A 16,396-nucleotide genomic window follows, 5' to 3' on the forward strand; every position below is an offset into this window, starting at 1 on the left:
AGTTGCTCTGCGGCATGTGGGATCTTCCCAGACCAGGGCTCGAACCCGTGTCCCCTTCATTGGCAGGCGGATTCTTAACCACTGCGCCACCAGGGAAGTCCCTGGACATGTATTTTTTAAATGTTCAGTAATATGGAAAAAAAAGCATTTGTATCTTTGCAACTTATAAAAGCTTTCTGTAGTATTGACTAATCCAAATTTTGATGTTTGAGTTTTCCTTATCAAATTAAATTCCCCTTATCCTCTCCCCTTCCCACTCACCGCCTCCCCACCCCAAGTGTCTTGCAACTATATGTGAATTGGGAAACTTGAGGAGCGGTTAGATAAAGGAAATTCTAGAAGAAGAGAAAAGACCCTTGATTTGGACAGGAAGAGCAGGTGGTAAGAGAGATCTTAGGGAATGATAAGAAGTAATTATTTTAGTCTCTGAGGCAGAGATGGGGATAAGATTTTTTTTATATCTTTATTGGAGTATAATTGCTTTACAATGTTGTGTTAGTTTCTGCTGTACAACGAAGTGAATCAGCTATAAGTATACATATATCCCCATGTCCCCTCCCTCTTGCGTCTCCCTCCCACCCTCCCTATCCCACCCCTCTAGGTGGTCACAGAGCATCGAGCTGATCTCCCTGTGCTATGCAGCAGCTTCCCACTAGCTGTCTATTTTACATTTGGTAGTGTATATATGTCAGTGCTACTCTCGCACTTTGTCCCAGCTTCCCCTTCCCCCCTCCACGTCCTCAAGTCCATTCTCTACATCTGTGTCTTTATTTCTGCCCTGCCACTAGGTTCATCAGTACCATTTTTTTAGACTCAATATATGTGTATTAGCATACGGTATTTGTTTTTCTCTTTCTGACTTACTTCACTCTGTATGACAGACTCTAGGTCCATCCACCTGTTACGTTTCTTTTTATGGACACTTAGGTTGGGGATAAGATTTTGAGTTAGATACAAGCTAAGAAGAATAAGAAAACATGCTTTCTGAACTAAGAAGATGGTTTGATTCTAAGATTAATGTTTCTTAAAGAGCAAAATATTGCTTGTTTTTAAGGTTTACAGTGATTTCTTATTTTTTGAGAAACTTTTTTTTAAAATTGAAGTATAGTTGATGTAAAATGTTGTGTTAATTAAAATATTGCTTTTTATAACTATATTCTTTCTAGAGTACTTTCTTTTAATAACTAGTTTCATTTAGAAAAAGTATAAAATAAAGCCTGTGGATATCTCTTAGAAATTTTGTACAACTGTTACTCTAATAGTGAATATGTGTGTGTGTGTTTTCCCCCCAGAATCTCCCTGGAAAAAGAGACATGAATGTCTGCAATGATATTTCCTGACAAGAAGTTGATACGAGAGAAGAAAAGGAGATCGACAGCTAGTGAACAGAATTTTGAATAACCAGGATTTTTATATTTATCACCTCCAACTACAGCCTTCTGTTGCCTGTTTTTAAATCAGAGATCACTACAATCAGAACCAAGACAAGGCAAAAGGATACTTTTCTTCTGGATTTTTTGAGATTAAAAAAACCTGAAATGTCTAGGAAACAAAACCAGAAGGGTAAGATTCCATGTGGGCATAAATTGTTAAAAGCATAGTTGTGGAGTAATGATCACCATTTCTATCTGTACATAGTTTTGAGTGTTTTGAGTGATGTCATGCTTTTCCTCACCTAGTGCAATACTACTGATAGTTATAACTTATCTTTCTGTCATGACTGCACAATTAATTTTAGAAGAGTATGGAACATTCACAGCTTTATCTGTTGTGCCTTTAACTACCTAAGGATTTGTGGATATTAGATTATAGCTTTTTGTGTTACTAGTTTGTGAATTAATTCATATAACAATTGCTTTTCTACTCTTATAAACTTATTAATATACTTTTAGGAAAGCCAAATGCATCTTGAAAGTGCACTTTTTGGAGAGTGAACATATGTTAGAAGAGGTAGGAGATAACTTACTACAGGATATTCTATATCCTGTGAGTTGATGTTTCTTCGGAGGCAGGAAATGAAGCAAGAGTAAATGCTTCTAGTCATCGATTCCTTCTTTAGCTTTCTTTCTGGGATTATGACTCTAGCTTTTTGTATAAAGTAAAATATAAGTTGCAAAGAGTCAAGAAATATCAAGAGTACTTACAAGGAGGAAGGGACAACAAAGACGATGAAGTCACTTTTTCAGCTTTCCAAGAATAGCTGCGAAAATGTAAAGGGACAAATAGCACTAGAACTGTCACACATAACTGGAATATGTTTGTTAAAAGAATGACCATAGCTATCCTGGATTTTTTTCCCCTCAATTTAATTTTCAATGTAAAGTTAATGTTCTTTAATTCAAAACAAAGCTGTAGACCCAGGTCTCACGTGTTAAATATGAAGGAAATGCTTAAAAAAATTTTTTTAATGGAGTATAGTTTATTTACAATGTTGTGTTAGTGTCAAGTGTACAGCAAAGTGATTCAGGTATATACAGACACACACACACACATGCATACCTACTATTCTTTTCCATTAGGTCATTATAAGATATTGAGTATAGTTCCCTGTGCTATAATTAGGTCCTGTTGTTTACCTGTTTTATAGGTATAGTAGCGTGTATCTGTTAATCCCAAACTCCTAATTTATCTCTCCCCACCACTATCCCCTTTGGGAACCATAAGTTAGTTTTCTACGTATGTGAGTCTATTTCTGTTTTGTAAATAAGTTCATTGTATCATTTTTTTAGATTCTACATATAAGTGATATCATACGCTATTTGTCTTTCTCTGACTTACTTCACTTAGTATGATAATCTCTAGGTCCATCCATGTTGCTGCAAATGACATTATTTCATTCTTTTTTTATGGCTGAGTAGTATTCCATTGTGTGTGTGTGTGTGTGTGTGTGTGTGTGTGTGTGTGTGTGTGTGTATCACATCTTTTTTATCCATTCATCTGTTGATGGACATTTAGGTTGAAGGAAATGCTTTTAAACTTAATTTTGACTGGCCAAATCAAAAATCTCATTATACGAAAACAATATACCACAGCTGCTTGTGGTTTTGAAAGCTGTAGTTTCATTGTATAGAAAACCTGTATAAAGAAAATCTGAGATCTAAGGAATGGTTAGATTACTAAAGAAGCTGAACTCTTCTGTGGAGTGAGACTTATCAACTGAAAAGTTTTTAAAATTTCATCTAAAAAGTTTAATATTTAATTTTTCCTTAAAAAGTTGACTTCAGATTGCTTTGACCTTTTAAAAACTATAGAGTCTTTGTTTATTTCATGCCTGTGTTGTTCCAGAGCTATAAAAGAGTATCATTGCTTTCTATAACTGCTATCCAGTTGCTGTAAAATGAATATAAATTTTAGATCACATCATAGGCATTAAGTGCTAACAAATTTCGATTGAACGTAGCCTAGATTTACACTTAGTTGAAACAAAAGAAAGCTTATATGTTGTTAGGACTTTCTCTGAAACAAATATATACATATATATAACATATTTGAACCCCCCAAAATACAAAATACTTATAAAATTCTATCTCATTTAATTCATTTATATATTTAAAATTTCATAGTTTTGGGTTTTATTAGTCCAAATAATTATACTCACTTTATCAGCTTAGTTAAAATACATTAAAAAGATAGATACTATGGTAGTTTCTGTTCTCTAGTGACAACTCATTTACTAAGTGTCATTTTGTAATGAGTTATGTTTTTATTCCACAGTAGACCATGTTTCCATATTTTCCTATATCAGTAATACTGGTAAATTTCTTATTTAATGCAATATTTAGTGGAGTTAAACTTGTATGGCTTAAATTAAGGTCAATTTCAGCTGCAGCCATTGATTGCTCTAAGCCTTTTAGCCAACACCTAGCAGAAGTCAGATCAGTGCTTCTTAAAGTCTGATCTGTGAACTAGAGAAATATTTTTAAATGGAGACTGTTTAGAAACTTTTATTTTTTTGATGTTGACCATTTTTAAAGTCTTTATTGAATTTATTACAATATTGCTTCTGTTTTATGTTTTGTTTTTTTGGCCGCGAGGCATGTGGGATCTTAGCTCCCCGACCAGGGATTGAACCAGCACCCCCTGTATTGGAAGGTGAAGTCCCAACCACTGGACCCCCAGGGAAGTCCCTAGAAACTCTTATAGTGATTTGACAGTGCTGTAACATCCAGACCCTTTCAAAACAGTTTTATTGAGGTATAATTTAAATACTATAAAATTCATCAATTATAAATGGACAATGTTATTATTTTTAGTAAAAAAAAAATTTTTGGCCTCGCTGTGAGGCTTACAGGATCTTAGTTCCCCGACCAGGGATTGAACCCAGGCCCTCGGCAGTGAAAGCACTGAGTCCTAACCACTGGACTGCCAGGGAATATCCTGTTTTTAGTAAATTTATGCAGTTGTGCAACCATCACCACAATCCTATTTTAAAACACCTTCCTCACCCCCAAAATTTACTCTTACCTGTTTACAATCAATACCTGCTTTCAACCCCAGGCAAACACTGATCTACTTTCTGTGTCTTTAGTTTTGCCTTTTCTAGAGATTTCATATAAACAGATTAATACCATATGGTTTTGTGTCTGGTTTCTTTCACTTAGTGCAATGTTTTTGAGGTTCCTTAATGTTTTTTAATGTATCAGTAGCTTGCCCCTTTTTACTGCTGAGTAGCGTTAAGGTATAAAAAGGAAAAACCCTGTTTCTTTTTACACTCTGCTACTCATGATGTTTATGTGACCAGAAGTGTGGATGTTCTTCCCACATTGACCAATTCTCTGATACCAGCTGGGTGTCCCTACAATCCAATTCAATTCTGACACTGTCTACTTGGAGTTAGCATTAGATCCCACAGGTTAAGGGCTCAGTCCCTCCCACTTCAGACACCAATCATGAGTAGTGGATTCCCAAGTTATCCACCCCTCTGTCCAACTTGGCTACAAACGGGTGGTTTCCACGACCCCCTCCTCAGGTTCAGTAATTTGCTATAATGCTCACAGAACTCAGGGAAACACTTACTGCTTTTACTGGTTTATATACATAGAAGAGAATGTGATAAAGAATACAGATGAACAGCCAGATGAAGAGGTATATAGGGTGAGGTCTGGAAGGGTGCCCAGTGCAGGAGCTTCTGTCTCCATGAAGTTGAGGTGTACTACCCTCCTAGCACATGGATGGGTTCACTAACCTGGAAGCTCTCTGAACCCCATACTTCAGAGATTTTTTTCAAGGTTTTATCACATAAATGTGATTGAGTATTATTAACTCATCTCTAACTCCTCTCTTTTCCCTTACCCAACGGATGGGTGTGGGGCTGAAAGTTCCAAGCCTTAATTATGGCTTGATCTTTCTGGTGACCATGCCTCCATCCTGAAGCTGTCCAGGAACCCACCAAGTTGCTTCCTTAGAACTAAAGATGCTCCTGTCACCCAGGAAATTTCAAGGCATTTGTGATCTCTTAGGAACTGGAGTCAAATACCAAATATTAGAACAGAAGATGCTCCTAGCACCTTTACAGCTTAGGGAGTTACAAAGGTTTTAGGAGTCCTTAGCCAGGAACTGGGGATGAAGACCAAAATATTTATTTCTTATTATACTACAATATCACAGGTTGTATCACATTTTGTTTATCCATTTACCAGTTGATTATTCATTTGGATTATTTCCAGTCTTGACTATTATGAACAATTATAAATTATGAACATTTGCTTACAAGTCTTTGTGTGGACATATGTTTTTGTTTCTCTTGGAGAAATACCTAGGAGCAGAATTGGTTAATTTTCAAAGAAATTGCCATGCCAGACTGTTTTCCGAAGTGGCTGACCATTTTATAATGCCACCAGCAATAAATGTTGGTTTTGGATGCTTCATATCCTTGCCAACACTTGGTATGGTGGCTTTTTTATTATAGCTCTTTTACTAGGTGTGTACTGATATTTCATTGTGGTTTTGATTTGTACTTCCTTAATGACTGATAATGTTGACTATTTCTTCATGTGATTATTAGCCATTTGTATATCTTTTTGGGTGAAATGTCTATTTAAATTCTTTATTCATTTTTACAAATTGGGTTGTAGGTCTTCTTCCCCCCCACAATTTTTTTTTAATTGAGGTATAGTTGATTTATAATATTATATAAATTTCAGGTGTACAACATAGTGATTCACAATTTTTTTTTTTTGTGATTCACAATTTTTAAAGGTTATACTCCATTTATAGTTGTAAGAATTTTTTATTCTGAATACAAGTCCATTATCAGGTGCATGATTTGCAAATATATTTATGTATTTTCCCAGTCTGTGATTTGTTTTTTCATTTTCTTAATGGTGTCTTCCCACCGCTCCACCCCCCACCCCACCCCCGCACCATGTGGCTTGTGGGATCTTAGTTCGCCCGACGAGGGATCGAACCTGGTCCCTTGGCAGTGAAAGCGCAGAGTTCTAACTACTGGACCGCCAGGGAATTCCCAATGGTGTCTTTTTAAAAGCGAAAGTTTTTAATTTTGATAAAACCCAGTTTATCTTTTCTTAAAGTATAGTATAATAAGTAAGGTGTAGAGTAAATCCTCCAACCTTTTTTCCCCCAAAGCTTTATTGGCTATCCTGGTTTCTTTATGTTTCCTTAGAAATTTAGAATCAGCTTGTCAATTCATACAAAAATATCTTCTTGGAATCTGATAGAGGTTGCATTAATCAATAGATCAATTTGTGGAGAACTGTTATCTTAACAATAGTGAGTCTTTCAATTCATGAACATAGCATATCTCTACATTTATTTAGATCTTACTTTCTCTCCGTAATGTTTTATAGATTTAAGCGAACAGACCTTGCAGTTCCTTAGTTGAGTTTATTCCTAAGTAATTTATTCTTTTTTTAATTTTGGTTGCACCAGGTCTTAGTTGCAGCAGGTAGGCTCCTTAGTTGCAGCTCGCTGGCTGCTTAGTTGTGGCACATGAACTCTTAGTTGAGGCATGCATATGGGATCTAGTTCCCTGACCAGGGCTTGAACCCGCGTCCCCTGAGTTGGAAGTCGGATTCTTAACCACTGCGCCACCAGGGAAGTCCCAGTAATTTATTCTTTTTGATGCTGTTGTGAGTGAGACATTTGATTTTTGTTGTTGTTAAACTCACTTATTAGTTCAAGTAGTTTTTAGTTGATAACTTAGATTTTCAATATATAATGCTGTGTCCTCTGTGAATAAAGTTCGTTTTCCTCCTCTCTTCCATTCTGGATGACTGTAATTTCTTTTTTCTTGCCTTTTGCATGGGCTTGAACTTCCAGTATATTGTTGCAAAGAAGTGTGAGGGCAGGCATCTTTGCTTTGCTCTCACTCTTGAGGAGAAGCATTTAGTCTTTTACCATTAAGTATGATGTTACCTGTAGGTTTTTCCTAGATGCCCTTTATCAGTTTGAAGAAGTTCCTCTCTCTTCTTATCTTGCACCTTGCTGAGTTTTTACATGAATGGGTATTGGGATTTTGTCAGATGTTTTTTATGCATCTATTTCAGTGGTTCTCAAACAGGGATGATTTTGCTGCCTAGGGGATATATGGCAATGTCTGGAGACATTTTTAGTGGTCACAGCTTGGGGCTAGGGTTCTATTGGCATCTAGTGGATTTAGGTCCAGGATGCTGTAAACATTCTGCACTACACAGGACAGCTCCACACAACAAAGATGTGCTTGGCTTTATTTAAAAGTGTCAATACTGCTGAAGTTGAGAAACTCTGATCTATTGTTATGATCATGTGTTTTTGTCCTTTATTTATATAGAGCATTATATTAATTAATTTTCATATGTTAAACCAATTCTGCATTCCTGGTATGAATCCCACTTGGTCATAGTATGTATCTTTTTTTATGTTACTGGTTTCTGTTTGTCATAGATTTCTACACCTGTATTCATGAGAGATATTGGTCTGTAGTTTTCCATTCTTGTGATGTGTTTGTCTAGTATATGATTTGTTCTGGAGAATATGCCATGTGTGCCTTAAAAGAATGTGTATTGATTTGTTGTTGGGTGGAGTGTTCTATCTATGTCAGTTAGGTTGGGTGATCATGATGTTCAAGTCATCTATATCCTTACTAATTTTCTGTTTACTTGTTCTGTCATTTACTAAGAGAAAAGTATAGAAATCTTCAGCTGTAATTGTTGAATTGTGTATTGTTCCTTTCTACTCTGTCAGTTTTTTTGTTTGTTTGTTTTTGTTTTTTGCAGTACGCGGGCCTCTCACTGTTGTGGCCTCTCCCGTTGCGGAGTACAGGCTCTGGACGTGCAGGCTCAGCGGCCGTGGCTCACGGGCCTAGCCGCTCCGCGGCATGTGGGATCTTCCCATACTGGGGCACGAACCCTTATCCCCTGCATCAGCAGGCAGACTCTCAACCACTGTGCCACCAGGGAAACCCTATTCTGTCCGTTTTTAATTCACATATTTTAGGACTCTGTTATTAAGTGTATATAGATTAATAATTGTTATATTCTGCTGATGTATTGATTTTCTTATCATTACAAAATGTTCTTTTTATCTCTAGTAATACATTTAAAGTTTTAGTTTTTCTGCTAGTAATATAGCCGTTCCAGCTCTCTTACAGTTACTGTTTTCAGGGAATATATTTTTCATCCTTTTACTTTCAATCTGTTTGTGTCTTGGAGTCTAAGGGGTGTCTCTTGTAGGCACCATATAATTAGATCTTGCTTTTTATCTAGTCTAACAACTCCACATTTTGATTATTTAGTCCTTCACATTGAAAGTATTTATCAGTATGATTGGGTTTATGCCTGCCATCTGTTGTTTTCTATATGTCTCATTTTTATTCCTTTGTTACTCCTTTATTTCCTTCTTTTGTGTTAAACGTATTTTTTAGTGTTTTTTTTTTGTTTTGGCTGCGTTGGGTCTTCGTTGCTGCACGCAGGCTTTCTCTAGTTGCGGCAAGAAGGGGCTACTCTTCGTTGTGGTGTGCAGGCTTCTCATTGCAGAGGCTTCTCTTGTTGCGGAGCATGGGCTGTAGCTGCGCGGGTTTCAGTAGTTGTGAACAGGCTCAGTAGTTGTGGCGCACGGGCTTAGTTGCTCTGCGGCATGTGGGTTCTTCCCGGAGCAGGGATTGAACCCGTGTCCCTTGCATTGGCAGGCAGATTCTTAACCACTGTACCACCAGGGAAGTCCCTCCTCTGATTTTTTTAAAGCTATTTTTAAAATAGTTATTTTATTAGTGATTGCTCTAGGTTGCAATATGCACCTTTAACTTACCACAAGCTACTTCAGGCTAATACTGACTTAATTCTGGTAAAATACAGTAACTTTGTTCTAGTATAGCCTCATTGCCTCTCCTGTTTTGTTTTGTTTTGTTTTATTCTTCTTTTTACAGGGTAATTTTATTTTATTTTGTTTTAAATTTTTATTGGAGTATAGTTGATTTACAATGTTAGTTTCAGGTATACAGCAAAGTGAATCAGTTATACATATACATATACACTCTTTCTTTTTTTAAGAGATGTTACTCTTAATCTGAAAATAGTACTTCAAGACCAGTAAGAAGTACACGAATCATCTATTAAAAACATGGATAATATATGTTAAAAAGCAGTTCTCAGAAGATGAAAAGCAAATCATAAATAAACATATAACAAGCTAGTCGACCTCTTTTATACTCACAATAAGAAACTGCTTAGCCCATGGGCTTTGCAAATGTTAAATGATATAACCCAGAATTTGAGATGATGTGAAGAAACAGACTCTTGTTTTTACTGGCTAGAGTGTGAATTGGTTACATCAGAAGAGTAGAAGCTTTCCATGATCCTGAAAAGAGGCTTTTTAAAAAATTAATCCTTCCCTACCAGATGAGGTAGGGAATCCTTCCCTATTCTGCTGAATAATATATAAGCCCTAGTTTGTTGTCCAAACATTTGTTTCTTATTTTTTTTTAAATGCAGTAAAATAAATATGATAAACAAGCCTGGGGAACTGGCTTCAAAACACATGGAAAGCCATGCAAGAATCACAGCAACATTTATAATCAGTTGTTGCAGACATTAAAACCAAAGCTGAGGCAAGACTCATCCTCAGAGGGCTGGAACCCAAGCCAGGCTTGTCATTTGTGACTTCCACCTTGGCCTGAGTGAAGATGTAGACACGTTGAGAATGAACAGAGTATTTTCAGTCAGAAAGACCTGAATTGGGGACCCATTTCCCTCTCAATGGGAAATAATAATAGTTTCCTTTTTTAAAATTAATTAATTAATTAATTTGGTTGCACCGGGTCTTAGTTGCGGCAGGCAGGCTCCTTAGTTGTGGCAGGCATGCTCCTTAGTTGTGGTTCCAGGGCTCCTTAGTTGCAGCTCGCTGGCTCCTTTAGTTGCGGCATGTGGGCTCCTTAGTTGCGGCACGTGTAATAGTTTCTATTTCATAGCAGTGTTTGAAGTTCAAGAGATGACAGTGTACAGAAATAAGATATGCATATGTCATTTGTTTAGATATCATCTCATGAATAATACTATTTAACACAAAATATTTGGAGACACAGTTCTAAGGGTTTATGTATATTACCTTGTTTAATTGCTCACAAAAATACCCTCTAACGTAGTTACTTTTCTTATCTCTGTTCTACAAGTGAGGAAGCTGAGGCACAGGGATATTAAATTATTTCCCCAACGCCTCAGAGCTACTAAGGACCAAATCTGGAATTTGGTGCCAGACTGGGATTTGGTATCCTTAAACAGTCTGCTGTATTGCTTCACTTGCCAGGCTTACAATAATAGCTTCATAACCAGCTTAGCAAACTGCAGTTTCTCCTTCTGTTTTGTACTATTATTTTCACATATATCTATGTATGATATAACTATATATGATAATTATGACAATATCATGTTATTTATTGTTTTAAACAATCTTATACCTTTGGGAGAAATTTGGAGAAGAAAAGAGAAAAAAATATATACATAGTCTCTTTTTTTTTAAATTAATTAATTAATTTATTTTTGCCTGTATTGGGTCTTTGTTGCAGCGTGCGGGCTTTCTCTAGTTGTGGCGAGCGGGGGCTACTCTTCATTGCAGTGCACAGGCTTCTCATTGTGTTGGCTTCTCTTGTTGTGGAGCACGGGCTCTAGGCGTGGGGGCTTCAGTAGTTGAGGCACACGGGCTCAGTGGTTGTGGCTTGCGGGCTCTAGAGCGCAGGCTCAGTAGTTGCAGCACACGGGCTTAGTTTCTCCGCGGCATGTGGAATCTTCCCGGACCAGGGCTCGGACCCATGTCCCCTGCATTGGCAGGCGGATTCTTGACCACTGCGCCACCAGGGAAGTCCCCATAGTCTCTTACATTTACCCAAATATTTACCATTTTGAGTACCCTTAATTCCTTCCTCTGGACTTGAGTTCCTGTCTGGTTTTATTTCCTTTCAGCCCGAAGAATTTCCTTTAGTTTTTCTTGTAGGGCAGATCTGACAGGAATGGATTCTTTTAGCCTTTTTAAAAGTCTGGAATGTTTGTATTTTAACCTTCATCTTTGAAGGATAGTTTTGCTGGATATAGACTTCTTCTTTGACATTTTTTTTTCTTTTAGCACTTAGAATATGCCATTCCACTGAATATGTCATATTATTCTTTGTTTGTGATGAGTGATTTTTCTACTGTTGCTGTTAAGATTTTCTCCTTGTCTTTAACAGTTTGACTGTGATACAGCTTGGTATGGCCCTTTTGGGAATTTCATCAAATGTTGGCCATAATTTCATCAAAAAAATTTTTTTTTCTGCTTCTTTCATTCTCTCCTCTCCTGCTAGGAATCCTGTTATATGTATAGTGGTAAGCTTGGTGTTATCCCACGGGTGATTGAGGCTCTGTTCATTTCTCTTGTTTTTTTCCTACTTTTCAGATTGTTTAATTTCTGTTAATTTCTTTCTTTCTTTCTTTTTTTTTTTTTTTTTGGCGGTACGTGGGCCTCTCACTGTTGTGGCCTCTCCCGTTGCGGAGCACAGGCTCCAGATGCGCAGGCTCAGCGGCCATGGCTCACGGGCCCAGCCGCTCCGCGGCATGTGGGATCCTCCCGGACCATGGCACGAACCCCGCGTCCCCTGCATCGGCAGGTGGACTCCCAACCACTGCGCCACCAGGAAAGCCCATCTGTTGATTTCTTTTAAACTTCACTGATTCTTCTGCCATCTCAGATCTGCTATTAGGTCTATGTAGTAAGCTTTTCATTTGGGTATTGTATTTTCAGTTAGACTTTCTTTTTAGCTCCTTTTCATAGTTTCTGTTTCTCTATTGAGATTCTCTATTTGCTGAGTTGGTATGACCATATTTTCCTTTAATTCTTTGAATATATTTATATTAACTGTTTTGAAGTCTTTGTTAAGTGCACCAACTGAACCCTCTCAGAATAAGTTTCTATTGACAGGTGTTTGGGTTTTTTCCTGTATATGAGTGAATCTTCCTTTTCTTAAAGCTTTTTTAAAAAGTGGATAGTTTACATAATATATTGTGTTAACTCTGGATTGGTATTAATTTTCGGAGGGTATTTAAAGAATTAGTCTGGACTTAAAACTGAAGAATCTACCTCCTCCATGTGTACAGCCACTAATATATCTGCACATTTTTAAATTCTAATTTTTATTATTTACTTATTTTATTTTATTTTTTTGCGGTACGTGGGCCTCTCACTCTGCGGCCTCTCCCGTTGCGGAGCACAGGCTCCGGACGCGCAGGCCCAGCGGCCATGGCTCACAGGCCTAGCCGCTCTGCGGCACGTGGGATCCTCCCGGACCGGGGCACGAACCTGCATCCCCTGCATTGGCAGGTGGACCCTCAACCACTGTGCCACTAGGGAAGCCCCTGTAATTTTTATTTTTTAGCTTTGTTTTTTTATGGGTTGTCCCTGTGTCTGCAGTGTTCAGTGCTCAGCCAATGATTTGGACCAAGGTTGTGCTCAAACATCTCAAACCTTATAGACTCTTATCCTCTGCTGATTGATCTATGTGCGTTGGGGAGCACATTCAAAATTCAGACAGTTCTCAATTTTGCTTTGACTTTGCACTGGTCTCCCCTGTACATGTACAGAGTTTCTCATTTAGTTAGGGATGTGTAGAAAGTTTATCTAGCTTTTCATTTTTCTGTTTTTTTTTGTTTTTGTTTTTTTTTTTTTTTTGGCTGCACCATGTGGCTTGCAGGATATCAGGTCCCCAACCGGGGATGGAACCTGGGCCCTCTGCAGTGAAAGCATGGAGTCCTAACCACTGGACCGCCAGGGAATTCCCTATCTAGCTTTTCTATGGCTCTTTCATTTCCAGGATTTCCCTGTTAAATTTCCTATTTGGGGCTTCCCTGCTGGCACAGTGGTTGAGAGTCCGCCTGCCAATGCAGGGGACACGGGTTTGTGCCCCAGTCCGGGAGGATCCCACATGCCGCGGAGCGGCTGGGCCCGTGAGCCATGGCCGCTGAACCTGCGCGTCCAGAGCCTGTGCTCTGCAACGGGAGAGGCCACAACAGTGAGAGGCCTGCGTACCGCTAAAAAATAAATAAAGAATTTCCTATTTGTTTACCACTCAGCCAACCAAGACTCCAGCTTCAGAGTAGCAAAGCAGCAAGTTTTTCTATTCATTTCCTACTGAGTTCTGCACGTGAGCTGATGGAGCTGTGAGGTTTTGCCCTCCTCTCCAGATCAAGGTAGCTTTCTTTGGCAGTAAAGCTGCTGATTTTCATGGTTTGCCCTGCCCTGATAAAGCTATTGTTCCCCAGGGAGCTGGAAATAGGAGAATGGGAGCAGTCCTAGGCAAGAAGGGTACAGACTCCACTGTTTTGACATAAGGCCCTGGCAGGTTCTTAGTAATTTGTTGTGTGCCTTTGGTTGATTTCCATAACCCTGAAATGGTTGTTTTTGGCAGTTTTGTTCAGTTTAATACTTGCGTTTTAAGGAGAGGACTTGCTGAACCCCTCATGCCATCCTAGCCCTTCAGCCTGGTTTTATTGTATTTTATAAAAGCATTGGTCCTCAAAGGATTAGAAATTAAAACAACAGCTAGTTCTTTATCATAGATTGTTTGGCTAGCACTGAGTTAGGTAGTGGCAACAGAGGGTGGGTCTTTAGACCTTAAATGGTCTACTGGTTCATGTGGCTTACTAGTTAACTAGGTAAGAAATGTTTCTGCCAGAAATCTCCTGTGGACCTTACCCTTGGTTTATGTGTACTGTTTGTTGGACACCTAAATGCCAAAAATCACGAGATAAACAAAAGAACCTGTGAGTAGAACCTAAGGCAAATATTTGAGAACCTATCAGGTTTATAATGTGAATTTATAGTGGAATAGATATACATAACTTTTTACAGTTTTCTGACTGATCTCTGAATCCAGCACTGGATTATAGAAGGCCAACTCTAGGGGTAACCCAAGGTTGGGAATATAGGCTTAGTTGTGATTCCCACAGGTTACTAGTGTATCTTATATTATTCCTAATTGGCCTTTAGAGACTAGAGAAGGGTGAGACCAAACGTTGTAATTTTTTAAATATTTTAAGAATACTGATTTTGTCAGATAATTTTGTCTCTCAAACTTAACCATGTATCAGAATCATCCTGGATATGGAAAAAAAAATTCTGAATCACTATCTCTGGGGGTGGTATATTAGACTCTTTTTAACAGTCAGGTTTGCTAATATTGTTCTAGACGTAAAAACTGTTTGCCTATCAGTGTCTAACTATATCAAGTTACAATGATAAGAACAAATTCATAAGTAGTTTTTTTGTCGACTTCATCTTGCATTTAAATTTGTTTCTCTCTCTTCCTCTTTTCTCCTTTGTAAAACTATTCAGCTATAAAATACCTCCACATTTGATATTTAAACCTCCGAAACACTAAAACAGCTCACTCAAATTTCATAGTTGATCATGAATGACCATTTCTTTATCCTGTGGTACTTTTCATCTTATACGGAGGTACCTATATGTTTCTCTCTTCCCCTCCTCTCCTCAATTTTTTTTACCTTGTAAAACTGAAATTCTGTACTCACTGAACTGTAACTCCCTATTCTCCCTTCCCCCAGCCCCTGACAGCCACCATCCTACTTTCTGTCTCTGTGAGTTTGACTGCTGTTGATAACTCATATAAGTGGCAGTCCCTTGGGTGAAGCAAAGAGAATAGAGCAGCTGAGAAGCTGAATGCTGACAAATCCTGGAGCCAAGTGGACTGCAGTTGATATAGAAGGCCTTCTGGGGTGTGAGGGGGCACTTGTGATCCCCTATGCTCTGGGATAGGTTTGAGGTAATGTAGGTGCCTTGGTACTAGCAGACAAATTCTCTCTGGAAGAAGGTAACCTCACAAATTACTTTTACCATAAATTTTAAAAATAGAGTGTTTAGTATACAATAAAACATAATTAGAAACATGAGGCAATGAAATAATAACAATATGGAACAAGAAACGGTAGAAATAGAAATGATACACAGGAGACCCAAATATTGGAATTATCCAAAACAGACTTAAAACAGCTATTCTTAAAAGGTTCAAGGAAATAAAGACAACTTGGAGAAATTCAGCAGAGAACTGGAAATCTTGAAAATCCAACAATCTTGCAAGGATCACATGAGCTAAGTTCTCAACAGAAATGATAGAAGGCAGAAGACAGTGGAATGATATCTTTAAAGGGCTGAGTAAAAATAGCTGCCAGTCTACAGTTCTATACACATCATCTACAGTAAAAATATGCTTCTGGAATAAAGAGCAAATAAATGGTTTGAACAACAACAGAACACCAAAAATGAACCAAAATAGAAATCATCACTACCAGAACCCCATTGAAAAAAGTACTAAAGGTATTGAATACAGAAGAAAGACTACCCAGTTGGAAAGTTGGAGATGCAAGAAGGCACGAACAGCAATGAAAACCACAAATTTGTGGGCAAATCTAAATGAATATTGATTGTATAAAACAATAAGAATGTTTTATTAAGATTTAAAAATATATAAAGAATAATACAAAATCGATGGCCCATAAGTTTGGAGGGGCATAAGCTTTCTTGCTTTGTCAATGAAGATGGTAAAGCTACCAACTAATATTAGAATTTTCAAGTCAATGATAGATGTTATAATCTCCAGGAAAACTATTAAATTGAAAGCATAGTTACTACATGCTACAACACAGATATACTTTGAAGATATTATGCTAAGTGAAATAAGCCCATCACAAAAATATAAATACTGTCTGATTCCACCTGTATGAGGTATCTAGATTAGTAAAATTCAGAAAAACAGAAGAATGATGGTTGCCAGGGGCTAGGGGATATGGGGTGTTGTTGAATAGATAACAGAGTTTTAACTTTGCAAGATGAAAAAATTCTGGAGATTGGTTGCACAGCAATGTGAATGCACTTAACACTACTGAACCATATATTTAGAAATGGTTAAGATGGTAAATGGCTT

General features: G+C 37.8%; 1 protein-coding gene across 1 annotated transcript in view; it reads left to right on the forward strand.

Annotated features, from left to right (window-relative positions):
* Positions 1 to 1,432: 1,432 nt before the first annotated feature.
* SPATS2 (spermatogenesis associated serine rich 2) overlaps positions 1,433 to 16,396 on the forward strand; it is a 75,990-nt gene continuing 61,026 nt past the window's right edge. Inside the window, exon 1 of the mRNA XM_060024716.1 lies at positions 1,433 to 1,563. Within this exon, the coding sequence (XP_059880699.1) occupies positions 1,539 to 1,563 (25 nt within the window). The 5' untranslated portion in view covers positions 1,433 to 1,538. The remainder of the gene's footprint in view (positions 1,564 to 16,396) is intronic.

This window comes from Delphinus delphis, chromosome 11 (assembly GCF_949987515.2).
Source record: "Delphinus delphis chromosome 11, mDelDel1.2, whole genome shotgun sequence".
NCBI classification, from domain to species: Eukaryota; Metazoa; Chordata; class Mammalia; order Artiodactyla; family Delphinidae; genus Delphinus; species Delphinus delphis.